Source organism: Erythrolamprus reginae, chromosome 2 (assembly GCF_031021105.1).
Source record: "Erythrolamprus reginae isolate rEryReg1 chromosome 2, rEryReg1.hap1, whole genome shotgun sequence".
Classification (NCBI taxonomy): domain Eukaryota; kingdom Metazoa; phylum Chordata; class Lepidosauria; order Squamata; family Dipsadidae; genus Erythrolamprus; species Erythrolamprus reginae.
In genome coordinates, this window is record NC_091951.1 from 40,408,884 (window position 1) to 40,434,636 (window position 25,753).

The following is a 25,753-nucleotide window of genomic DNA, read 5'->3' on the forward strand; positions in this document are numbered from 1 at the left end:
ATAAGAAAGAAGAAAGGGCTACTGGCGTAGTTGCGCATGCCCAGTAGTTTTCCTCGTAGGAAAACCTCTATTCCGCTAATTTAACGCAAAGCCCAGAAAAGGGGACAGATTACAAAACAGAACAGAATAAAACAAAACACCTCGAATCTTTCTGTTTCGACTCTGAATTTTGTATATTGAAAAACTCGAATGCATTAATTACATCTGGCTCGTGCGAGGATGCTTTCGAGTTGGGGTTGACTCCTGGTGAGAACCTGGAGATGTCCCTCCAGGATTTCTTGACAAGGTTTCAGGACTACAGTACGTACTTTGTCCTATTGCATTGCACTCTGGTTTGAAAGCATTCCTGCTTTGGAGAGGAAGGTGGTGGCCGAGAGTAGTGAGGATGAGTAAGAAAATGCTGGATTGTGTAGAAATGAGTAGGCTTACTTTAGAATTGCAGAACTATTTTTTTTTAAAGAATTTTTTTACTGGTTGGGAAATTTTTTTATTTTTTTATTTAAAAAAAAATATTTTTATTGATTTTTCAAAGACAAACATTACAAACATAACATAAAACATAAATAGGAGCTACTATTGCTCCGCTCAGAGTAGAAGTCTTCATTATACAGAAAAAAGAAGGATAACTTTGTTATTTGATCAAACCAGAGAATATCTAAAAATATCTATAACTACACTCTATTATAAAAAAGAGTAAAATAGAAAGAATAATAAAAAAGTAAAGAATGACATAAAAAAACACATCTAGGAAAATATATACAGTATGTGAAAAGGAGATTTATCATAAATTTCAATCTAAAAAAGATAAAGTATGTATAGTAACTCACTATTATAAAAACACATATAATCATATATAAAAAATATATAAAACTTAATTGTAGATTAAATCCAACTAAGAAAAAAAAATTACATTTTGGTCTTGAAATGTCCTAATTTACATAACAAAATCTATTGAATTTAATTTTACCAATACTACGGCAGCTTTATAAATTTTTTGTTCTATCCCACCAAGTATATACCATCTGCCATATGTTATAAAATTCTGATTCTTCCTTTTTTTATAAATGGCTTGAAAAGAAAAAGAATAATAAATGAACAAATAAATAATTAAAAAAGGGATTGTAATTGTAAATATTAATAACGCCATCACTACTAAGCAAATAATTCTCTCAACACTGTCAAACCTTTTACTAAGTCTGCACTTCTATTTCTACTAGATTTTTCTCATCATCCCTATCTCCCTTTTCCTCCCACTTAGGACTGTATGACTGTAATGTGTTGCTTGTATCCTAAGATTTTTATTAATATTGATGGTTTCTTCGTTGCTTATTTGACCCCTATGACAATCATTAAGTGTTGTACCACATGATTCTTGACAAATCTTTTATGTACACTGAGAGCATATGCACCAAGGCAAATTCCTTGTGTGTCCAATCACACTTGGCCAATAAAGAATTCTATTCTATATTAATACAAATGACAAATATTGGGAAAAGATTATGGATTTGATAGACGGGTAAGCATGCATACATACACGCTAATGCAAGAGAAATGTAAATGTAAATGAAATGTAAATTGAATGCTTTTGTTATTGTCTTTTTCTTTGTATTGTTTTATTGTTTTTACAAAATCTAATACAAATTACTTTAAAATATTTTCACAGCTGTCTTTTTGACTTGTGCATTAATATAGGTCCTCAATGGAGACTCTACTCAAAAAGAGGATAAATCAGCACCTAAAAAACAATAACTTATTGGACCCAAATCAGCATGGCTTTACTGAAGGCAAATCATGTCAGACTAATCTCATTGATTTCTTTGACTATGTCACAAAGGTGTTGGATCAAGGTGGTGCCGTGGATATTGCCTATCTGGACTTCAGCAAAGCCTTTGATACGGTTCCACATAAAGAGCTGATGGATAAATTAGTGAAGATTGGACTTAATCCCTGGATAGTTCAGTGGATTTCAAGCTGGCTGAAGCATAGACATCAGAGAGTTATTGTTAATGGCGAGTATTCTGAGCAGAGACAGGTTACAAGCGGTGTGCCACAAGGGTCTGTTCTGGGTCCTATTCTTTTTAATATGTTTGTGAGTGACATAGGGGAAGGTCTGGTAGGGAAGGTTTGCCTATTTGCCGATGACTCTAAAGTGTGCAATAGGGTTGATATTCCTGGAGGGGTCTGTAATATGGTAAATGATTTAGCTTTACTAGATAAAGTAAATGGTCAAAGCAATGGAAACTGCAGTTTAATGTTTCCAAATGTAAAATAATGCACTTGGGGAAAAGGAATCCTCAATCTGAGTATTGCATTGGCAGTTCTGTGTTAGCAAAAACTTCAGAAGAGAAGGATTTAGGGGTAGTGATTTCTGACAGTCTCAAAATGGGTGAGCAGTGTGGTCAGGCGGTAGGAAAAGCAAGTAGAATGCTTGGCTGCATAGCTAGAGGTATAACAAGCAGGAAGAGGGAGATTGTGATCCCCTTATACAGAGCGCTGGTGAGACCACATTTGGAGTACTGTGTTCAGTTCTGGAGACCTCACCTACAAAAAGATATTGACAAAATTGAACGGGTCCAAAGATGGGCTACAAGAATGGTGGAAGGTCTTAAGTATAAAACGTATCAGGCAAGACTAAATGAACTCAATCTGTATAGTCTGGAAGACAGAAGGAAAAGGGGGGACATGATCGAAACATTTAAATATGTTAAAGGGTTAAATAGGGTTCAGGAGGGAAGTGTTTTTAATAGGAAAGTGAACACAAGAACAAGGGGACACAATCTGAAGTTAGTTGGGGGAAAGATCAAAGGCAACATGAGAAAATATTATTTTACTGAAAGAGTAGTAGATCCTTGGAACAAACTTCCAGCAGACGTGGTTGGTAAATCCACAGTAACCGAATTTAAACATGCCTGGGATAAACATATATCCATTGTAAGATAAAATACAGGAAATAGTATTAGGGCAGACTAGATGGACCATGAGGTCTTTTTCTGCCGTCAGTCTTCTATGTTTCTATGTTTCTATGGAAGGCTGGTTGGCAATAATAGTTTTTTCTGCAGTTCTGATTATCCTCTGAAGTCTGTGTCTATTTTGTTGGATTGCAGAATCGAACCAGACAGTTATGGAAGTGCAGATGACAGATTCAATGATTCATCTGTAGAACTGTGTCAGCAGCTCCTTGGGCAGTTTGAGTTTCTTGAGTTGCTGCAGAAAGAACATTCTTTGTTGTGCTTTTTTGATGACGTTTTTGATGTTAGGTGACCATTTTAAGTCTTGAGATATGATAGAACCTAGAAATTTGAAGGTCTCTACTGTTGATACTGTGTTGTTTAGTACTGTAAGAGGTCGAAGTATAGGAGTGTTTCTCCTAAAATCTACCCCCCCAATGCTCCAGTTGATTTTTTTTTACTGCTGAAATATTATACAGTGAACCCTCGAGTTTCGCGTCCTCGAGCATCGCGAAAGGGCTATTTCGCGAGTTTTCAACCCGGAAGTAAACTCCACCATCTGCGCATGCGTGCCTTTTTTCTATGGCCACGCATGCGTAGATGGTGGAGTTCCCCAGCTGGGAAGCTGGGCGGCTTCCCTGGGTCTTCCCCCTCTTGCCCCGGTAAGACCCCAGCGGCGGCGCGAGCAACGGCGTGGGCGGGCGGGCGGCACGCGCGGGAACACCCCAGCTCCGCTCCCCAGCTGGGAAGCGGCCCCAGCAACAGCGTGGGCGGGCGGTGCGCGCGCGCTTGGGGAAACCCCAGCTCCGCTCCCCAGCTGGGAAGCGGCCCCAGCAACGCGCGCGCGCTTGGGGAAACCCCAGCTCCGCTCCCCAGCTGGGAAGCGGCCCCAGCAACAGCGTGGGCGGGCGGTGCGCGCGCGCTTGGGGAAACCCCAGCTTCGCTCCCCAGCTGGGAAGCGGCCCCAGCAACTCGCGTGCGCTTGGGGAAACCCCAGCTCCGCTCCCCAGCTGGGAAGCGGCCCCAGCAACAGCGTGGGCGGGGCGGGCGGTGCGCGCGCGCTTGGGGAAACCCCAGCTCCGCTCCCCAGCTGGGAAGCGGCCCCAGCAACAGCGTGGGCGGGCGGGCGGTGCGCGCGCGCTTGGGGAAACCCCAGCTCCGCTCCCCAGCTGGGAAGCGGCCCCAGCAACAGCGTGGGCGGGCGGGCGGTGCGCGCGCGCTTGGGGAAACCCCAGCTTCGCTCCCCAGCTGGGAAGCGGCCCCAGCAACGCGCGCGCGCTTGGGGAAACCCCAGCTCCGCTCCCCAGCTGGGAAGCGGCCCCAGCAACAGCGTGGGCGGGCGGGGCGGTGCGCGCGCGCTTGGGGAAACCCCAGCTCCGCTCCCCAGCTGGGAAGCGGCCCCAGGCGCGAGCAACGGGGTGGGCGGGCGAAGGGCGGGCGGCGGTGGAAGTAAAAACACCATCTGCGCATGCGCAGATGGTGTTTTTACTTCCGCACCGCTACTTCGCGAAAAATCGATCATCGCTTGGGGTCCTGGAACGGAACCCTAGCGATGATCGAGGGACCACTGTATACACCTTTCAAATGATGGACAACAGCACTTACTTCCCTGTTTACTTGTACACACCACTCAACAAATTTCAGAGGGTTAGGGGAGCCATCATTGGATGGATTAGTCATCATTGTGCCTATTTATGAAAAGGGCACCTGAGATTTGCTTGCTAATTATAGGCCCATTAGCCTATAATTAAAGTATAAACTCTGTGCCAGACACAAAATTAGTCACCTAAATCAATCTGAAGCATACCGTATATTGATAGATGAGCAAACAGGCTTTAGGGTTGGGCATTACCTCTATCATTTATCGTTATCATTGTTAATGTTAATTTCTGACAGTTTTTCAATAATATCCTCCAATATTGGATCTTTCAATCTAGGGTTAAAATATTTTGTGCCAAATTGCAACTGTTGCATTTTTCTTCCTTAATATTAGTTCCCCCTAGTGGCTGATTCTTAAAATTGTATCTTACTTTTTAAAAAAAAATCAAAACCTTACATTTCAAATGATCTAACCATTTTTCTAAATTAGAAGGAGGGTCAGCTTCTCAAAAAAGTTTTTTTTTTAAAAAGGCATTTATTTCACAATGGTTTGTACTGTACAAGTATACTGTGGTAAAACAATTGCTGCCAACCTGCCTTCCATTGAGGACCTGTATATTGCACGAGTCAAAAAGAGGGCGGGGAAAATATTTACTGACCCCTCACATCCTGGACACAAACTGTTTCAACTCCTACCCTCAAAACGTCGCTACAGAGCACTGCACACCAAGACAACTAGACACAAGAACAGTTTTTTTCCGAACGCCATCACTCTACTAAACAAATAATTCCCTCAACACTGTCAGACTTTCTACTAAATCTGCACTTCTATTCTACTAGTTTTTCTCATCATTCCTATCACCCATTTCCTCCCATGTTGACTGTATGACTGTAACTTGTTGCTTATATCCTAAGATTTTTATTAGTATTGTTTCTTCATTGCTTATTTGACCCCTATGACAATCATTAAGCGTTGTACCACATGATTCTTGACAAATGTATATCTTATTTTATGGACGCTGAGAGCATATGCACCAAGACAAATTCTTTGTGTGTCCAATCACACTTGGCCAATAAAATTTCTATTCTATTCTATTCTATTCTAACTTTACAGATAGAGGCATCTTAGTCACAAAATATGGCAAATCGAAATTTGCAGAGCTGGGGGGTTTGACTTCCGTAATTAAAAAGTGCTGTGTTGAAACAGATTATCCAATACTTACTGAAAATGCAGCTTCAATTTTATTGCACAACAGAACACATGTTTGAGTTAGAAAACCAAAGGGTGGGTTGACCAGGTTCTATAAATTAAACAAATAAAATTGTCCTTAGGAGGAGATAAGATTGTTTGCAAACCCCTGTTTAGGGGCTTAAAACCCCCTAAAATATGGCTCCGTGTAGCACAGGGAGGGAGTGACATGGATACCTTAAGCCAGTGATGGCGAACCTCTTTTTCCCTGAGTGCTGGAAGTGCAAGTACATGCATGGCCACGCCCATCACTCAATGCCCCCCACCCCCTGTGCATGCGTGCGCCCCCTTGCTGCCCCATCCTTTGAGCATGCACCCATAGAAACATAGAAACAGAAGATTGACAGCAGAAAAAGACCTCATGGTCCATCTAGTCTGCCCTTATACTATTTCCTGTATTTTATCTTAGGATGGATCTATGTTTATCCCAGGCATGTTTAAATTCAGTTCCTCTGGACTTACCAACCACGTCTGCTGGAAGATTGTTCCAAGCATCTACTACTCTTTTAGAAAAACAATATTTTCTCACGTTACTTCTAATCTTTCCCCCAACTAACCTCACATTCTGCCACCTTGTTCTTGTGTTCACTTTCCTATTAAAAACACTTCCCTCCTGAACCTTATTTAACCCTTTAACATATTTAAATGTTTCAATCATGTCCCGCCTTTCCCTTCTCTCTTTCCCTTCTGCATGATCCCCTCTCACCTGCTGTGCCATTTCCCAACTTTTGGGGGGACCAGCAGGCCCATTTTTTGCCCTCCCCAGGCTCTGGAGGCTTTCTTGGAGCCTGGGGAGGGCGAAAAGGGCCTCCCGTGTCACCCAGAGGTCCTCTGGAGGCCGAAAATTGCCTGTTTCCTGACTTCTGGTGGGCCCAGTAGGCTTATTTTTCACCTTCCCCAGGCTCCAGGAGCTTTCTTCAGAAAGGCCCATTCGGCCCTCTGGAGGCTGAAAACGCCCTCTCAAAGCCTCCGCAGCAGCCAAAAATCAGCTGTCCGGCACGCACATGCATGCTGGATCTGAGCTAGGGCAATGGCTCACATGCTGACACATATGGCTCCACGTGTCACCTGTGGGACCCGTGCCATAGGTCCTCCATTACAGACTTAAGCCTTTGCTAAAGCACCAATACTGGGCCCAGAAAAGATTTAAAATTTTCAGCGCCACCTATTCCAGCCATGCCTCCTATGGCTATTAAGTAGGAGCAGAGGAGGAAATAAAAGTGCCAAGGCTAAAGTTAATAGACTTATTGCAAGGAGCTGCCTCAGCTACCTTGTCAAGAAAGTAAAACTCTTGAAGTGGTTTGCATTTCAAAAGGAACTTTTATTGAGAGATAGTGATCGCAGAGAAAGAAGTCAGTTGGAGTCTGAAATTTGTGTGTGAAGCATTAGGCTAACTTTTCCCTTCAGCCCCATGTACATCTCTAGCCAAGTGTTTCCCTAATTTGGCAACTTGAAGTTATCAGGACTTCATTATTCATCTTTCAGCTGTGGCAAGGGGGGCGTTTGCCCAGGTTCGCCTGGTGCACCAGTAGCAGCCCTATTTGGACCGGGAGTCACTGCTCACAGTCACTCATGCCCTCATCACCTCGAAGTTTGACTAATGTAACACTCTCTACATGGGGCTACCTTTGAAGAGTGTTCGGAAACTTCAGATTGTGCAAAATGCAGCTGCCAGAGCAGTCATGGGCTTCCCTAGATATGCCCATGTCACACCAACACTCCACAGTCTGCATTGGTTGCCGATCAGTTTCCAGTCACAATTCAAAGTGTTGGTTATGACCTGTAAAGCCCTTCATGGCATCGGACCAGAATATCTATGGGACCGCCTTCTGCCGCACGAATCCCAGCGACCAGTTAGGTCCCACAGAGTTGGCCTTCTCTGGGTCCCGTCGACTAAACAATGTCATTTGGTGGGACCCAGGGGAAGAGCCTTCTCTGTGGCGGCCCCGACCTTTGGAATCAGCTCCCCCCAGAGATCAGAATTGCCCCCACCCTCCTTGCCTTTCATAAGCTCCTTAAAACCCACCTCTGTCATCAGGCATGGGGGAATTGAGATATTCATTCCCCCCAAGCCTATACAATTTATGCATGGTATGTTTGTGTGTACGTTTGGTTTTTAATAAGGGTTTTTACTTATTTTAAATATTAGATTTGTTATATGTTGTTTTATTAGTGTTGTTAGCTGCCCCGAGTCTATGGAGAGGGGCAGCATACAAATCTAACAAACAAACAAACAAACAAACAAACAAACAAACAAACAAACAAACTTCAACTCCTAGAATTCCCCAGCCAGCATTTGCTGGCTGGGGAATTCTGGGAATTGAAATCCAAATATCTTCAAGTTGCCAAGGTTGGGAAACACTGTTCTAGGCCACCTAGAAACATGACAGGAAGTAATGTGGAAAAACATGTTAAAGAATGATTCAAACTAGAGGTAAGGAGAAATTTTCTGACAGTGAGATCAATTAATCCTTGCAATAGCTTTGCTTTGAAATCTGGGCAGATGTTGCAATGGCTGTTATCAAGGCTGCAGGTTGTACACCCAGAGTTTGTGACCGTCCTTTGCACCCCGTTTGATTGACGTTCTCTGCTTTTCCACCGTTTTGATTCTGGAACCTTTTGTCAATATTTGCAGCTTCCTCCCTCTTTATGGGCAAAATCCAGCTGGTCGATGTACCTCTTTGCAATATATAAAGTTTCTCTTTTCATGATCATTGTTTGTACGATAGCAGGATACAGTCTGATCGTCGAAGAAACTGTTTCCCTCTTTTGGAACAAGACAAGGGTGATATTTACAAGTAGTCCTGTTAAATCTGACAAGCAGGTAAGTCTGTAGAATTCTTAAAAAGATCGTCCCCCACCCACCAGAGAATTATTTTTGGGAAAGGAAGTAGATTTTTTTCCCCTAGCCTGTTAGTCGTAGTCCAGGCTAGACACATGTAAATAGACAACAATCTCTTCAGTCAAAATACCAAACTTATTTATTTTGGGGGTGGGAGGGATGGGGGTAAAATGTTATTTATTTTTTTCTTCGCCACATGCAATCATACAATGTAATATATCATCTATTTTCATTACAATAAAAGGCAGTATCATGTTAGTAAAATATATATAATCACAAAAAAATTCTAAATTTATACAGTACTTATTTTGATTTTCCATATGGCCAAACTCTCTAATTTTGTCATCCAATTTTCTTGTATTTTAATTTTGGCTTTAATATTCCTTCAGACACTTCATTCCAACAAAATCTCTATTATCTTGAACTCTAAACTGAAGTTTATATTTGTTAATTTAAGAAATGTTGTATGCCCGTCCAATTCATTCTCAATAACTCCAGGCCAGAGATGGTATTCAGCTGGTTCTGACAGTTTCGAGTGAACCAATAGCGGCCATTTTGAGCAGTTTGGAGAACTGGCACTTACTACTTCTGGTTGGCTCCGCCCTCCTGCCTTGCCGTTCCTTGTCCTATATTCACTTTTTTTAAAAGCTTAGCTGATTTGCACGGCAGAGCGGATTGCCATGCCTCAGCTGAGCTAAACAACAGCTCTGCTCGCCAGCGCTGACACTGATGGTGGTCTTTTTTATTATTGTACAGTGATACCTCGTCTTACGAACTTAATTCGTTCCCTGACGAGGTTCATAAGTCGAAAAGTTCATAAGATGAAGCAATTTTCCCCATAGGAATCAATGTAAAAGCAAATAATGCATGCAACCCCATCCCAAAAGTCAGCCCTTTTGCCTTGTGCCACTGGGAATCCCCGCCTCTGGACTTCCGTTGCCAGCCAAATCGCTGGGATTCTCCTGAGCCTCCCCTTGCTGGGAAACCCCACCTCCGGACAGTGTTCCCTCTAATTTTTTTTCGGTGTGGGCGGAAAAGTATAGTGTCTGAGCGACATTCCCTTTGGGACTGGGTGGCTTAGAAGGATAAATAAATAAATAAATAAATAAATAAATAAATCTTTTCTTTTTTATTAAAAGAAATTAATAGTTAAAAAACCCCAAAATCCATTACTATTAAAACTAAAACAACCAGCAAAACTATTAATAAAAACAGGTGAGGGTTGGGTTTTTTCTCTTTTATTATTTAAGTGCTTTTACCATATGCTTTAAGAGTACTTCTCTCTCTGTTTCTATCTCTTTCCTGTCATTCTCTGCCTCAATCATTTTCTCGTTTCTCTTTTTTTCTCCCCTTTTTTCTATCTTTTCTCTCTCTCTTCCTTCCACTCTTCTCTCTCTCTCTCTTCCTCTCTCTCACTCTCTTCCTTCCTGTCACATCTTTCTTTCTTCCTTTCTCTCTCTTTCTCTATCTTGCTTTCTTCCTTTCTCTCTCTTTCTCTATCTTGCTTTCTTCCTCTCTCTCACTCTCTTCCTTCCTCTATCATCTCTTTCTTTCTTTCTTTCTCTCTCTCTCTCTCTATCTTGCTTTCTTCTTCTCTCTCACTCTCTTCCTTCCTCTCTCATTTCTTTCTTTCTTTCTCTCTCTTTCTCTCTCTTGCTTTCTTCCTCTCTTACACTCTCTTCCTTCCTCTCTCATCTCTTTCTTTCTTTCTTTCTTTCCTTCTCTCTCTTTCTCTATCTCTCCCCGTCTTTCTCTCTCTCTTTTTCTCACTTTCCCTCTCTTGTTTTCTCTCTCTCTCTCGTTCTCTCTCTCTTGCTATCTCTTTCTCTCCCCCCTCTTTCTCTCTCACTCTCTTACTCACTTTCTCTCTATCTTGCTCTGTCGCTCTCACTCTCGTTCTCTGCAGGCTGGCGATTTACAATGATTTACAATGATTTACAATGTTGGGTGAGCTGGCCGGCGCGCACTCCCCAAATCTCCCTGCCAGCCCACCCGCCCGGAACATTCAAAATAAGAAAACCCTTCGCTCTTACTTTGAATATTCCGGGCAGGCTGGCAGGGAGATGGGAAGAGCGCGCGCCGGCCAGCGAGCCCGCCAGCCTCCGGAGAACAACTGCCCCGCCTCTCTTGCAGGAGAGGAGAAAGAGAAGCCGGGCGGGCGGGGGGGCAGGGCCGAGAGGCCAGGAGCGTGAGGGGGCTGGAGGCACCATGGAGAGGCAGGGAGGGCCGTGGCTCCCTTCTACTGCCTGCGCCTCCCTGCCCCCCCCCGTGGGCTGGCAGGGGGATGGGGAGCGTGCAACCGAGGAAAAGGGTGCGCGCGGGGGTAATTTGGAGGGCGCGCGCGCTCACGCGCGCAGCTTACAAGCAACAGTGCCTCCGGAATTCCATTGCCAGCCAAAGCGCTGGGATTCTCCTGAGCCTCCCCTCACTGGGAAACCCCACCTCCGGATTTCCGTTGCCAGCCCAAGTGCTGGGATTTCCCTGAGGCTCCCCTTGCTGGGATTCAAAGCAGTGCCAGCAAAAATGAAGGAAATCCCAGCGATGCAAGAATGGGCGCTTCAGCTGGCAACGGAAGTCTGGGAGTTGAAGTCCAGATATCTTCAAGTTGCCAAGGTTGGGAAACACTGCCTTAAAGGATAGTGGTCTAGGCATAGGCTGGGCTCAGATGGAAAATCCTATCCCATACTGAACTAAGAAAAATGGCTGTATGTGTGTGTGTGTAAGAGAGAGATCCAGCTGTATGTGTGGATGATTTAAAGCAAGATTGGAGCAGTAAAATTTATGTTGATTTGGAGCAGGGGTGGGTTCTACTCACCTACCTTACCGGCTCTGATTGCAATGGAAGTCCGTGTTTTTCCATGTGTAAAACTGTGTGTGTGTAAAACCGGATATGACCCTTTATGCATGCGCAGAAGTTTTTGCGCATGCACAGAAGGGTTTTCGGCAAGCTCCGGCATCCGGAGGACCAGTTCGGGCACGTGGACCACCAGTCATCACTGCCGGTTTGGCGAATGGTGGTAAATTTCCAGTACCGGTTCTAAAGAACCAGTCCAAACTAGCAACAGCCCACCTCTGATTTGGGGTTATTTTACATTGTTATTTATTGCAGTTATGTCTTAACCATCATCCACAAGAGAGGGATTTTGGAATAAGTTAAAAAAGGGAAAATATGTAACAGGAACAATTTGTAACATGAACAATATACGAGGATTATGCAGAAAGTAAGGTTACAAGGCACATAGGTCTTGCGAGGAATGTTCACGGAGGAAGTTGGTATTACTATTTTGTTGCGGGAAACCAGTGGAAGAGGTCAAGCAGTACCAGTGGTCAGTAGACCACTGACTGGTGTTGTTTGAAGGTTAGAGATGAGCATCCTCATTCCATTCCCCTCCAAGTGCGAAGTGCGCACTGTAATACGCTACCTGAATGTTAAAGGCATCAATGCTGCTGTGATGGGTGTCCAAGATTTGTGCATGATGGGTGTCCAAGATTTGTGCATGATGGGTGGCCAAGATTTTCCTCGCCGATTGCTAAATTTTGAATTTTTTGGCTAAAGGAGAATGGACATGGCGCCACTGCATTGATTGACATTTGCTCTCTGGAGTATGGTGATGAGCCCAAGTTTCATCTCCTGTCACTATACAGTTGAGAAAAGCCTCATCTTTAATCCCGAAATGGTCAAGAAATTCTTTGGGGGCAGTGTCTCTGTCGATTTTGTGCGCTTCAGTAAGCATCTTGGCACCCATCACAGCAGCCCTTAGCATTCAGGTAGTGTATTACAGCTCACACTTCACACTTGGAGGGAAACGGAATGAGGATGCTCATCTCTAACCTTCATCACAACACCGGTCAATGATCTACTGACCACTAGCACTGCTCGTTCTTTTCTGCTGGCTTCCCACTACATGATAGTAATACCAACTTCCCCCATGAACATTCCTCGCAAGAGTTACGTGCCTTGTATTTATTTTATTTATTTATTTTGTCCATTACACAATGAAATATAGAAACATAGAAGACTGACGGCAGAAAAAGACCTCATGGTCCATCTAGTCTGCCCTTATACTATTTTCTGTATTTTATCTTAGGATGGATATATGTTTATCCCAGGCATGTTTAAATTCAGTTACTGTGGATTTATCTACCACATCTGCTGGAAGTTTGCTCCAAGGATCTACTACTCTTTCAGTAAAATAATATTTTCTCATGTTGCTTTTTGATCTTTCCCCCAACTAACTTCAGATTGTGTCCCCTTGTTCTTGTGTTCACTTTCCTATTAAAAACACTTCCCTCCTGGACCTTATTTAACCCTTTAATATATTTAAATGTTTCGATCATGTCCCCCCTTTTCCTTCTGTCCTCCAGACTATACAGATTGAGTTCATTAAGTCTTTCCTGATACGTTTTATGCTTAAGACCTTCCACCATTCTTGTAGCCCGTCTTTGGACCCGTTCAATTTTGTCAATATCTTTTTGTAGGTGAGGTCTCCAGAACTGAACACAGTATTCCAAATGTGGTCTCACCAGCATTCTATATAGTGGGATCATAATCTCCCTCTTCCTGCTTGTTATACCTCTAGCTATGCAGCCAAGCATTCTACTTGCTTTCCCTACCGCCTGACTGCAATGTTATCCCATTTTGAGACTGTCAGAAATCACTACCCCTAAATCCTTTTCTTTTGAAGTATTTGCCAACACTGAACTGCCAATACAATACTCAGATTGAGGATTCCTTTTCCCCAAGTGCATTATTTTACATTTGGAAACATTAAACTGCAGTTTCCATTGCTTAGACCATTTATCTAGTAAAGCTAAATCATTTACCATATTACAGACGCCTCCAGGAATATCAACCCTATTGCACACTTTAGAGTCATCGGCAAATAGGCAAACCTTCCCTACCAAACCTTCCCCTATGTCACTCACAAATATATTAAAAAGAATAGGACCCAGAACAGATCCTTGTGGCACACAATGAGGGTTTTAGTGGGTATATACACATAGTAAAATACATGATGAAGGTTATAGAGGAGATACTCATAGTAAAATATATCTAAGAAATAATAGAAAAGAAGATATAGTAATAGAACATATCAATGAAAGAATAGAAGAAGAGATATAGGAATAGAAGAAAGAAATAGGAGATATAGGAGAGCAATAGGACAGGGGACGGAAGGCACTCTAGTGCACTTGTACTTGTGCACTTGTAACTTGTACTTGTGCACTTGTAACCAGTGGTAGGCTACCAAAATTTTTACTACCACACTGTGGGTGTGGGCTTATGCATTTTGTTTCAGTATCTTTCAGTGCAAATTAGGTGCTCTGGGGTGAAGCTTCAAATTTTGCTACCAGAATTACGTTCCTGACCGTTTCCATAGGAGCCCATCACTGCTTGTAACCTTACTTTCTGGATAATCCTTGTATATAACAAAACTGTACTAGTAATCCTGGAGAAAATGTACTAGCAATTCTGTGTCAAAACTGTCAATTCGCTGAGCAAGGAGACCAGCAACCAGGAGCTCTAAGCTGCTCTTCTTTAAGCTTGGAGATACGTCATGGTGAAGGGGAAAGGTGACCATTTGATCACCATTTGTGTCCTCAGCAAAAAATAGCCCAACCATCATGGTAAATCAGTGATGAATTGGCATCAGGTGGGCTTATGCCCAGGTTCGCCTGGTGCACCAGTTATGGCCCTATTTGGACAGAGAGTCATTGCTCACAGTCACTCATGCCCTCATTACCTCGAGGTTCGACTGCTGCAATGCTGTCTACATGGGGCTACTTTTGAAAAGTGTTCGGAAATTTCAGATCGTGCAGAATGCAGCCGCGAGAGCAATCATGCGCTTCCCTAGGTATGCCCATGTTACACCAACACTCCACAGCCTGCACTGGCTGCCGATCAATTTCCGGTCACAATTCAAAGTGTTGGTAATGACCTATAAAGTCCTACATGGCATCGGACCAGAATACCTACGAGACCGCCTTCTGCCGCACGAATCCCAGCGGCCAATTAGCTCCCACAGAGTTGGCCTTCTTCGGGTCCCGTTGACTAAACAAAGCTGGTTGGCGGGGCCCAGGGGGAGAGCCTTCTCTGTGGCGGGCCCGGCCCTCTGGAATCAACTCCCTCCAGAGATCCGAACAGCCCCCACCCTCCTCGCCTTCTGTAAAATGCTGAAGACTCACCTCTGTCGCCAGACGTGGGGATCATTACCTTCCCCTTCATTGTCTCTCTGACCTCTGTAGAATGATTAACTGGGTTGAGTGTGTACGAGTGCATATAGTTGTGATTTTATGATATGGATTAATTTCTATTAACGTTTCTAATTAACTTTTTAAATTTAATATTAGATTTTTAATGTACTGTACTACTGTTATGTTGTGAACCGCCCTGAGTCTTCGGAGAGGGGCAGCATACAAATATAATAATAATAATAATAATAATAATAATAATAATAATAATAGTAATAATAATAATGCAGTAAGAGGAATAATCTCATATTGGCTGTAACTTTTTCCAGGTCCACCAGCTCCTCCTACTGTTGTAATGCCTTGTCTGCTATGCCCGTCTCTCTTGTGCTGCCTCCTCCTCCTACTTCCCTTTCCATTAGTCTCCAGTTCTGCTTCTAATGGGGACACAGTCGTCATAACCAGCAGTGGCCCTATTAAGGGCAAACGGTTCCTGGCTGGCCTTGGATCTGGGACAGCCTATCTAGGCGTTCCTTATGCTGAGCCGCCCCTGGGGAAGCTGCGTTTCCAGAAACCTCTCCCACATCAGCCATGGAGTGAAACATTGGAAGCCACCAGCTTTGGCAATTGCTGTTCTCAATCTATTTATTATGAGGACACTGCAGCAATGGTGTGGAATCCTAAAACACCACTGTCAGAAGATTGTCTTTCCCTCAACATCTGGGCGCCACACCCCCAACCTTCTATACCAGTCCCTGTTTTTGTTTGGATACACGGAGGTGGATATGGAGCTGCCACATCTTCTCTCCCATTATTCAATGGGGCATCCTTAGCGGCCACTGAGAACGTCATTGTGGTCACCATCAATTATCGCTTGGGAGCCCTGGGCTTTTTTTACATGCCACCAGCTGCTCCAGGGAACCTAGGCTTATGGGACCAACAGCTGGCCCTGAAGTGGATGAAAGGGAATGCAGCTGTCTTTGGGGGAGATCCTTCTCGGGTGACCATTTTTGGCCACAGTGTTGGAGGAGCTTCTGTGAATTTCCACCTTCTCGCGCCAAAAAGCCAGGACCTTTTTGCCCAAGCGGTGATGCAGAGTGGAACAGCCAATGCCTTCTGGGCTTGGAGGTCTCCTGAAGAAGCCAAAAGGTTATCACTGAAATTTGTTCGTTTGCTGGGTTGCTTCGAGGACAATAATATCAGCATAGTGCAATGCCTGCAAACAAAAAATGTTTCTGAACTTATTCGGCAACAAGGCTCCCTGTTCTTGAACCGCGACTGCCTTCTGAATTTTCCATTTAGGCCAACCATAGACGGGGACTTTTTGCTTGGTGATCCAGAAAAGCTCATGGAAGAGGGTCAAATCCAGACCAAACCTGTCCTCATAGGAAAAGTCTCTGATGAAGGGAGCACATTTATCCACGATCTTTTCTCGGACATTAACGAAAGTCTCATCAATCAGGAGCAGCTTCTGAAGGGGATAAAAATGTTGGTGCCGAACGCAACGGAAGACGTTGTTCAGAGTATTGCACTGAAGTACAGTGAAGGAAATGACGGCCCAGCACGATACCGCTCTGCTCTGTCCAACCTCTTTACCGATTTGGCCATTGCATGTCCGATGATTGAAGCTGCAGGAAATATCAGGAAAGCGGGGAATCCTGTGTATGCCTATTTATTTGCACATAGCCCTTCAAGCTCATCTTGGCCTCAATGGACTGGACCACATCATGATGCTGAGATTGCTTATATTTTTGGAACTCTTGAATCGGTGTTTCCCGTCAATCAAACGTACACAGAGGCTGAAGCCAGACTGAGCCATGAGATGATGCACTACTGGGCAGAGTTTGCCAGAACTGGGTAAGTGGTTCACTTTATTTCTATACGTTTGTATTTGAAATCCAAAGAAAGCCCTTCCATTCAAAAAGTACACTTTATATCTAAAGTAGTGCAGCCATAAAAGTAATGCATGCTATTTACTTATTTACTTATTTACTTATTTACTTATTTACTTATTTACTTATTTACTTATTTACTTATTTACTTATTTACTTATTTACTTATTTACTTATTTACTTATTTACTTATTTACTTATTTACTTATTTACTTATTTACTTATTTACTTATTTACTTATTTACTTATTTACTTATTTACTTATTTACTTATTTACTTATTTACTTATTTACTTATTTACTTATTTACTTATTTACTTATTTACTTATTTACTTATTTACTTATTTACTTATTTACTTATTTACTTATTTACTTATTTACTTATTTACTTATTTACTTATTTACTTATTTACTTATTTACTTATTTACTTACTTACTTATTTCTTTAGGCCAATACACAATGAGGGTTTTAGTGGGTATATGTCTATGTACACATAGTAAAATACATGATGAAGGTTATAGAGGAGATACTCATAGTAAAATATATCTAAGAAATAATAGAAAAGAAGATATAGTAATAGAACATATCAATGAAAGAATAGAAGAAGAGATACAGTATAGGAATAGGAGAAACGTATAGGAGATATAGGAGAGCAATAGGACAGGGGACGGAAGGCACTCCTTTGAAACATAGAAACATAGAAAATTGACAGCAGAAAAAGACCTAATGGTCCATCTAGTCTGCCCTTATACTATTTCCTGTATTTTATCTTAGGATGGATATATGTTTATCCCAGGCATGTTTGTTTGTTTGTTTGTTTATTTATTTATTTATTTATTTATTTATTTATTTTGTCCAATACACAATGAGGGTTTTAGTGGGTATATATCTATATACACATAGTAAAATACATTATGAAGGTTATAGAGGAGATACTCATAGTAAAATATATCTAAGAAATAATAGAAAAGAATATATAGTAATAGAACATATCAATGAAAGAATAGAAGAAGAGATATAGGACTAGAAGAAAGGTATAGGAGGTATAGGAGAGCAATAGGACAGGGGACGGAAGGCACTCCTTTGAAACATAGAAACATAGAAGATTGACGGCAGAAAAAAACCTCATGGTCCACCTAGTCTGCCCTTATACTATTTCCTGTATTTTATCTTAGGATGGATATATGTTTATCCCAGGCATGTTTAAATTCAGTTCCTGTGGATTTACCAATCACATCTGCTGGAATTTTGTTCCAAGCATCTACTACTCTTTCAGTAAAATAAAATTTTCTCATGTTGCTTTTGATCTTTCCCCTAACTAACTTCAGATTGTGTCCCCTTGTTCTTGTGTTCACTTTCCTATTAAAAACACTTCCCTCCTGAACCTTATTTAACCCTTTAACACATTTAAATGTTTCGATCATATCCCCCCTTTTCCTTCTGTCCTCCAGACTATACAGATTGAATATGTGTATGTTTAAGGTGTATGCTTTGTGTATGTTTAAGGTCACACTAATTCTAATTCTAATTCCAATTCCAATTCTAATTCTAACAACAACAATAACAACAACAACAGCAACACTTTGGAATCAGCAAAAATATTTGTACATTTTTGAAAGCAAACATGCAAAAATGGAAAACAGTTCTAACAGCAAATGTAGAGAACATTGGTGGAGTAAACATCGGAAGAGGAATTTTCCAGGGGGGGGGGGGGCTCAATTTCACCACTACTGTTCAATTTCACTCACAATAATCCTACAAAACACAAAAGTGGGATATCAAACCTCAAGCCAGCATGACAAGATGTATGACTTTAAAAAGCCTCATTGAACTTAAACCAATACTGAACACAGCTCAATTGTTCAGCAATAATAATGCAGCCTTAGTGAGTAGTTTGATAATTTATGTCCAGGATGTGAGGGGTTAGTAAATATTTTCATGGCCCTCTTTTTGACTCGTGCAGTATACAGATCTTCAATGGAAGGCAGATTGGCAGTAATTGTTTTTTCTGCAGTTCTGATTATCCTCCAAACTTTGGTTTGCAGAACCAAACCAGACAGTTATAGAGGGGCAGATGTAGACATATACCAGCAGCTCCTTGGACTCTTTCAGCATCTTGTATTGGAACAGAAAAATCATTCTTTATTGTGTTTTTTCGATGACATTTTTTATCTTAGGTGACCATTTTAGGTCTGATAGAATTTAGAAATTTGAATGTCTCTACAGTTGCTACTGTGTTGTTTAGTACTGTAAGAGGTGGTAGAATGTGAGGGTTTCTCCTGAAGTCTACCACTATTTCTATGGTTTGAGTGTGTTCAGTTCCTGATTGTTCCAGACACACCACGAGGCTAGTTGTTCAACTTTCCATCTGTATGCGGTGTCTTGAATGAGACTGATCATTGTTGTATCATTTGCAAACTTCAGTAGTTTAACAGGTGGATTGTTTGAGGTGCAGTCATGGTATATAGAGCGGCATGGTGAAATCACACAGCCTTGGGGGCCTTCTGTGCTAATTGTACAGGTATCTGGTGTATGTTCCCTTTTATTTGTAACCATCACATGTATTCATAATCATGTTTATACATTTCATCTGTTCATAATCACGTTTATAATTTTATTTGTAATCTTATATATGTTTGACATATACAGTAAATAAATTAATCTAAAAGCCTGCTGCCAAGTCTTTAATCAGCAGGGGGCACTAAGGGCCATCCTCACTCCTTCCTTAAGTCCCCTTTGGGAGTTTCTCAGATCAAGACTGGTCTCTTTGGAAAACCAGTATCTTTTTCTTCCTTCATAGGAATCCTACTGGGTTGGTGGCCACCAAGGATGAATGGCCCCTCTATAATGCCTCGGAGCAGAATTTCTTCGTTCTTAATAGTGAGTCTTCCCGGGAAGCAGAGAAACAGCCTGTCCACCACTGCGGTTTTTTAAAGAAGCATTTGTCAAAGTCTGAAGACCCATGTAAGTTTGCCTATTGAATGGGAATAGTGGCTGATGAAAAAGATCTTATTTACCTTTATTTTTTTACAAGATCAGATTTAAAGGTCGAGCACCTCACTTGCAGAGTGATCTCTAAACATCTTTTACAATTATTTTTGGTCAGTTTTTGCAGGGGATGAAAAAAACATAATTGTATTTTATACTGCTACATTTTGTAGTGCAAGGATCTCTCACGACATCCCAAGAGTTGGGATCTCTAGTCATGTCTTGGGAGATCACTCTGTAAGTTCTGGTTGCTCACATAAAGATAATTGCAATAATTGCAATAATTGCAATAATTGCAATAATTGCAATAATTGCAATAATTGCAATAATTGCAATAATTGCAATAATTGCAATAATTGCAATAATTGCAATAATAATAACAATTATTATTAATAATAATAATAATTAATAATAATTAATAATAATAATAATAATATCATCATCATCATTGGCAACCTTCAGTCTTGAAAGACTGTGGTATCGTGCTTTGGAAAGAGTTCTAGAACAGCACCTAGTGTGGCTAAAAAGGACAATCGGACAGGGGCAATCTCTTCCAGATCCATTCTGTCCCCTGCCTGGCCCCCAGATTTCACTGGTTCTGGGACTGCCTCTTTGCCTCAGGCTGCTGAACAAGTGTCTCCTCGAAATGGAGAAAAGGATTCCCAGCTCTTAATGTCCATTCTCAAGGCCTTTAAATCCCTCTTACAGATATCCTTATATCCAGGGGTGGGCTACTGGCTGGATGGTGGGGGGGGGGAATGCAGTGAGGTAGCGAAAATGGAGCTCCACCCCAGAGCACCCAATTTTGAACTGAAAGATGTTGAAAGAAAATGCAGGGCGTCCTGCATAAGCCACACCCATGGTGTGGTAGTAAAGATTTTGGTAGCCCCTCACTGCTTATTCAGATGGCAGGCCAAAGTCTTTGCGAAGGGGGGCCCACCTGTCAGGCTGAAGCGATCATGTGGAGTTGGAGACTTTGGCCTGCCACAGTTGAATAGTATTAGGGGAACTGAGAGGGAAAGTTACTAGCCATAACAAATTCATTTCTTAGAATCCAAGTCATCTTTTGTTCTGCATCTGAAGTAAAGTTCATCCTCGTGATGAACTTGTGGGTGTGGGGATGTGGAATGAACCATAAGCTGGGTGGGGTACTGGAAGGAAGTTAGTATCGGACTGGCCAACATGGCTGTGCTAATAAATTGAACCTTGGATGTGAGAATTGGACTGGATTCTGATTTACCGAATTTTTCGGTGTATAAGACGCACCTTTTTACCTCAAGAAGGTGCGTCAAAAAATGGGTGTGTCTTATACATCGAATGTTGGGCGGGATATTAAATAGGCGGCGGCTGTCCCTGAGGCTGCCCGGCAGTGCGGCAGCTGGAGCAGGTGGCTTGGCTCCGGGGATGAGTGGGGCATGTGACACCAGCTTCGGAGCAATGGCAGCGGCTGTCCCTGAGCTGCCCAGCGGCTGGGGGCCGGCAGCTTGGCTCCGGGGATGAGTGGGGGGCATGACAGCAGCATTGGAGAAGCAGGCAGGCATCCCCTCAACACATCCAGCCGGCGGAGGAGCCCGTGGTGTGGCTTTGATCATCTGGTGGGACGGGGCTCAGCTCCCTCAGCCCCCACCCCAATCTCCCGCCTTCAGGGGTGCCTTTGAGAGGGCGTAGCGGTTGGCGAAGGCGCTCCAAGCAGAGGGCGCCAGCTGTGGAATTCCCGAGCCGAGGCCACTTTGCTCGGAGCGTCTTTGCCGGCCGATGCGTCTTATACACCAAAAAATATGGTATTTCTCAGATATTATTTGGGGCACTGACATCAGATTCTTTAGAGATAAGATGTCCACCTTACCTGAATATTTTATTTTTCTTTGTTCTGCAGACAAGTGCGAAGGTGGTACTGTTTCATCAGACTAGAAAGAAGACAGGAGGTAAGAATTCAGTGCTTGTGTCAATCAGAAACAAGTGGGATAATTTCAAAAAGGGGCTAGACTTCCCCCCCCCCCCTAAAAATAGTTTTCCATCAGTTTTCTGAGTGGAAAGAAGTGGCACTTTCGTGGCTCAGCCTTGCTGTGTGGAGTGGAAGCTCTCCAAGTTGGTGCCAATGGTCTTTGTGGAAGAGGAACCTGCAGGATCTCTCTCAGAATAAACAAATATAGACCTTGGGCATAAGGAATAAATGAGCCATTAAGAAAAACTTGTAGAAAAGGTTACACATTTTGCTGAGGAAGAGGAAGCATGAGAGGGAAATTTCAGATGAGGATTGTTTAATAAACAAATGGGAGCAGAGATGGGATTCAGCCGGTTCTGACCAGTTCTGGAGAGCCAGTAATGACAATTTTGAGTCGTTCGGAGAACCAGTAAATACCATCTCTGACTGGTTCCACCCCCATCTATTCTCTGCCTCCCGAGTGCCAGCTGATTGGGAGGAAATGGGGATTTTGCAGCATCCTTCCCCTGGAGTGGGGAGGGAATTAAGATTTTACGGTATCCTTCCCTTGCTTCGCCCACCAAACTATGCCCACAGAACTGGTAGTAAAAAAAAAAATTGGGAACCCACCAGTGAAATGGAGACATAAGGGATGTGTCCTTGTAGCTCATAGTGGCTTCTGATAAATTTTGTCAGAACATTCCCATGGGCAACCCTGAATTTCAAGATGAAAATACACTGCTCAAAATAATAAAGGGAACACTTAAACAACACAATATCATTCCAAGTAAATCAAACCTCTGTGAAATAAAACTGTCCCGAAGCAACACTGATTGACAATCCATTTCACATGCTGTTGTGCACATTCAACTTTGTACAGAACAAAGTATTCGATGAGAATATTTAATTCATTCATATCTAGGATGTGTTCTTTGAGTGTTCCCTTTTGTTCTGTCTGGGTGCCCCCAGACTTCAACACCAACTGGAAAAAACAGCCAGACACGCTGGTAAAAGCAAAGGCACTTTATAGTTTGAAAAATAAACACAGAGAAAAACCTGTTCTTCCCAACAGGCAGGCTATGAGGCTTCACAGCAGAGTCCTGACGGCCAGACAATACAGCAGACTTCTTGCTGGCACACCCACCACTGTAGAGAATAAGACCCACGCCTTTCCCCCAAGGTTTCAGCCTTCAAGGCCACAAGCCAGGATCAGCAACGCCAACGATCACAGCCAGGTCCCAGGACTCCCAAAGATAATACTCCACAAGACAGGAAGGGTGGGTCTGCCTTTTCAGCCTTTCTGGGGAGAACCACACCCAAACCCAGCTGTTGCCTATTTAGGGCTGGAAATACCTGGCTAATTGTCCCCTTCTTTGTGCTGCTCTTCTCTGCCTGAGATCGATTATGGCTTGTGCATTTTCATCTAAGGACTCCAGGCTGCTTGCTGGGGAGAGCTCCCCCCCGGGGGACTCCGGCTGTTCTCCCTCTCCCTCGGCCTGATATTCCTCCTCCCCGTCTGCCTCGGCCTCTTCCTCCTCCTCCTGTTCCTCATCCTCCCCCTCTGAGCATGGAGCCGGCAGAGGTTCAGCCGTTCCCTGAGGAGCCTCAGACGGAATCACAACACCTTTATTTTTTGGAGCAGTATACTTCTCCTAAGACTATTGTCCTGCTTAGATAACAGAAGGGCAGGAAAAAACTTTAGATCAGTGATGTTATTACTTACCAATGTGGACACATGCGTATAAATCACACTCCATTTTGAAATATATAAATATGAGCCAATATTTTTGTCTACAGGAGTTCCTCCCACTATTTTCTGGTGGGGATTTCTTCAGTGTGTACTGATAACTGTAAACTGTGCAACGATCCTTGATTATTTGCTTTGGGTCCTGCATTTTGATTCCACAAACCCCGTCTTGTTTAGCGTACGATGGGAACAGAGCAGAGATGGGCCGCTACTGGAACAGTCAGGTGCTATGTTCCTTTAGCAAGTTTTGGGATGCGCAGGCAGCTGTGTGTCCCCAATGCATGCATGCGTGCCCTTGCATGAGATTTGGCTTCTGCGCATGTGCAACAAGCGAATTCTTGTGTGAAGAATTTCACGCAAGTGAGATTTTGGTGATTTTTGGTGATTTTTTGCTTCTGCGCATGTGCGGAAATGAAAATATCAGTGAAAATTGCCAAAATCTCACTCACGTGCACGAGATTTTATTTGCTGCACATGCGCAGAAGCCAAATCTTGAGCCCACGGGCGTGTGTGTGTGTGCCCACAACGGTCTCAGAGGGCGCACCGGTAGCGCCAAAGATGGCAATCCTTCCCTGGAACAGAGAACCCTTTGGATGGGCTAATTAAGATGGAGATGATGGCGCCAGGCTCAGCATTAAGACGAGGGCGGGGCAGGAGGGCTTCTTCCGACAAGGGGACCCACCACTGGCCAGGCTAGAAAATCAGGAGGCTGTGTGTTCTAATCCTGCTGTTGCTTTTTAAGCCAGCAGGGTGACCTTGAGCCAATCACTTTTTCTCAGCTCAGTTCACCTTCACAAAGTTGCTGTTGTGGGGAAAATAGGAGAAAGGAGTGTTGGATATAGTTTCTGGTTTGAGTTACATTGGTACCTCTACTTACGAACTTAATTCGTTCCGTGACCAGGTTCTTAAGTAGAAAAGTTTGTAAGACAAAGCAATTTTCCCCATAGGAATCAATGTAAAAGCAAATAATGCGTGCAATTGGGGAAAGCACAGGGAGGGTGGAGGCCCTGTTTCTAGATTCCTAGAGAGGCCCCACAGAGACTCCTCGCCAACTTTTCTGGCCCTGTTTCAGGAGATTCCTAGAGAGACCCCATGGAGACTTCTCCCCGCCTTTTCTGGCCCTGTTTCTTCTCAGGAGATTCCTAGAGAGGCCCCACAGAGGCTTCTCCCCTCCTTTTCCGGCCCTGTTTCCTCCCAGGAGATTCCTAGAGAGGCCCCATGGCGGCTTCTCCCTGCCTTTTCTGGTTACAGTTTCGGAGGCTCGGGTTTGTAAGTGGAAAATCGTTCTTGAGAAGAGGCCAAAAAATCTTTAACACCCAGTTCTTATCTAGAAAAGTTCGTAAGTAGAGACGTTCTTAGGTAGAGGTACCACTGTATTTATAAAATAATAAGGTAGAATTTAAACGAATGAACGAACGAATGAATGAACAAATGAATCTCTGTTATTCTACTTCACTAAAGTAGTGAATCCTGGAATCTCTGCTTTGCGTGAGTCTTGAACTGGCTTACCGTGAAGGGCTGCCACTTAGGTTGAGCTCCTTTGAAAATGACGTCCATATCTGAAAGCCACCATTTGAAGACCTGATCTAGTTTTGTTGTCTTCAAAATAGCATTTATGTGTTTGTTTATTTCTCTCAGGAACCAATCAAGATGTTTCTTAAGAAAAACAAGGAAAATGATGACAAGCTGTGCCGGAGAATCTTCCAGAAGAATCCATTGTTCTTTTAGGTGGGGACTTGGAAGAAGAATAAGGAGCCAACTAAAATTAGCACAATCTTTGCTGTAAAAATAATAAAACTTTTAGGAGTAATTTGTTATCTCTTAATAAATAACTTGTTTTAATAAATACTATTTTAATAAATGCTATTGATTCTTTGGATCAATCCTATTGTATGGAAAAGCAAAACAAAGCAAATAGGAATTCTGTCTGCCAAACTTTGCTATAACCTAATGACTCACATGTCTTTTTCATAGCATTCAACTAATAAATGGAAAATTTTAGTATCCTGTGCATTGCAATCCAATTTATTCTAATATATCCCAGTATGGAGAAACAAGTTTAGGCAAGATACCTAAATTATCATGTGAGCCATTTACCGTATTTTTGGCGTATAAGAGGCAGCTTCCCCCCCTAAAAGAGGGTGGAAATGTCGGTGCATCTTATTTATTCATTCATTCATTCATTCATTCATTCATTCATTTACAAACTTACTTACTTATACCGAACGCAGCTATTTTAATATATACCGTATTTTTCGCTCTATAAGACGCACCTGCTGATAAGACGCACCTAGATTTTAGAGGAGGAAAATAGAAAAAAAATATTTTGAGCCAAAAAGTAGGCTAAAATATTTATTACAATAACACTGCCCTAGGG

At 42.7% G+C, this 25,753-nt stretch overlaps 1 protein-coding gene across 2 annotated transcripts; it reads left to right on the plus strand.

Moving 5' to 3' along the window:
* The first annotated feature begins 123 nt into the window (after positions 1 to 123).
* Positions 124 to 25,380, plus strand: LOC139160232 (cholinesterase-like). Of its 2 annotated transcripts, XM_070737901.1 has the most exons (6): positions 124 to 300; positions 8,432 to 8,620; positions 15,157 to 16,681; positions 19,518 to 19,681; positions 21,582 to 21,630; positions 25,015 to 25,380. In XM_070737901.1, the coding sequence occupies exons 3-5, from the start codon at positions 15,183 to 15,185 to the stop codon at positions 21,614 to 21,616; spliced, it is 1,698 nt and encodes a 565-aa protein (XP_070594002.1). In that variant the 5' UTR covers positions 124 to 300; positions 8,432 to 8,620; positions 15,157 to 15,182; the 3' UTR covers positions 21,617 to 21,630; positions 25,015 to 25,380. The 2 variants fall into 2 exon arrangements, with proteins under 2 accessions (XP_070594002.1, XP_070594004.1); XM_070737903.1 differs by lacking the exons at positions 124 to 300; positions 8,432 to 8,620 and adding an exon at positions 14,030 to 14,305 and having other exon boundaries at positions 15,118 to 16,681.
* Positions 25,381 to 25,753: the final 373 nt, after the last annotated feature.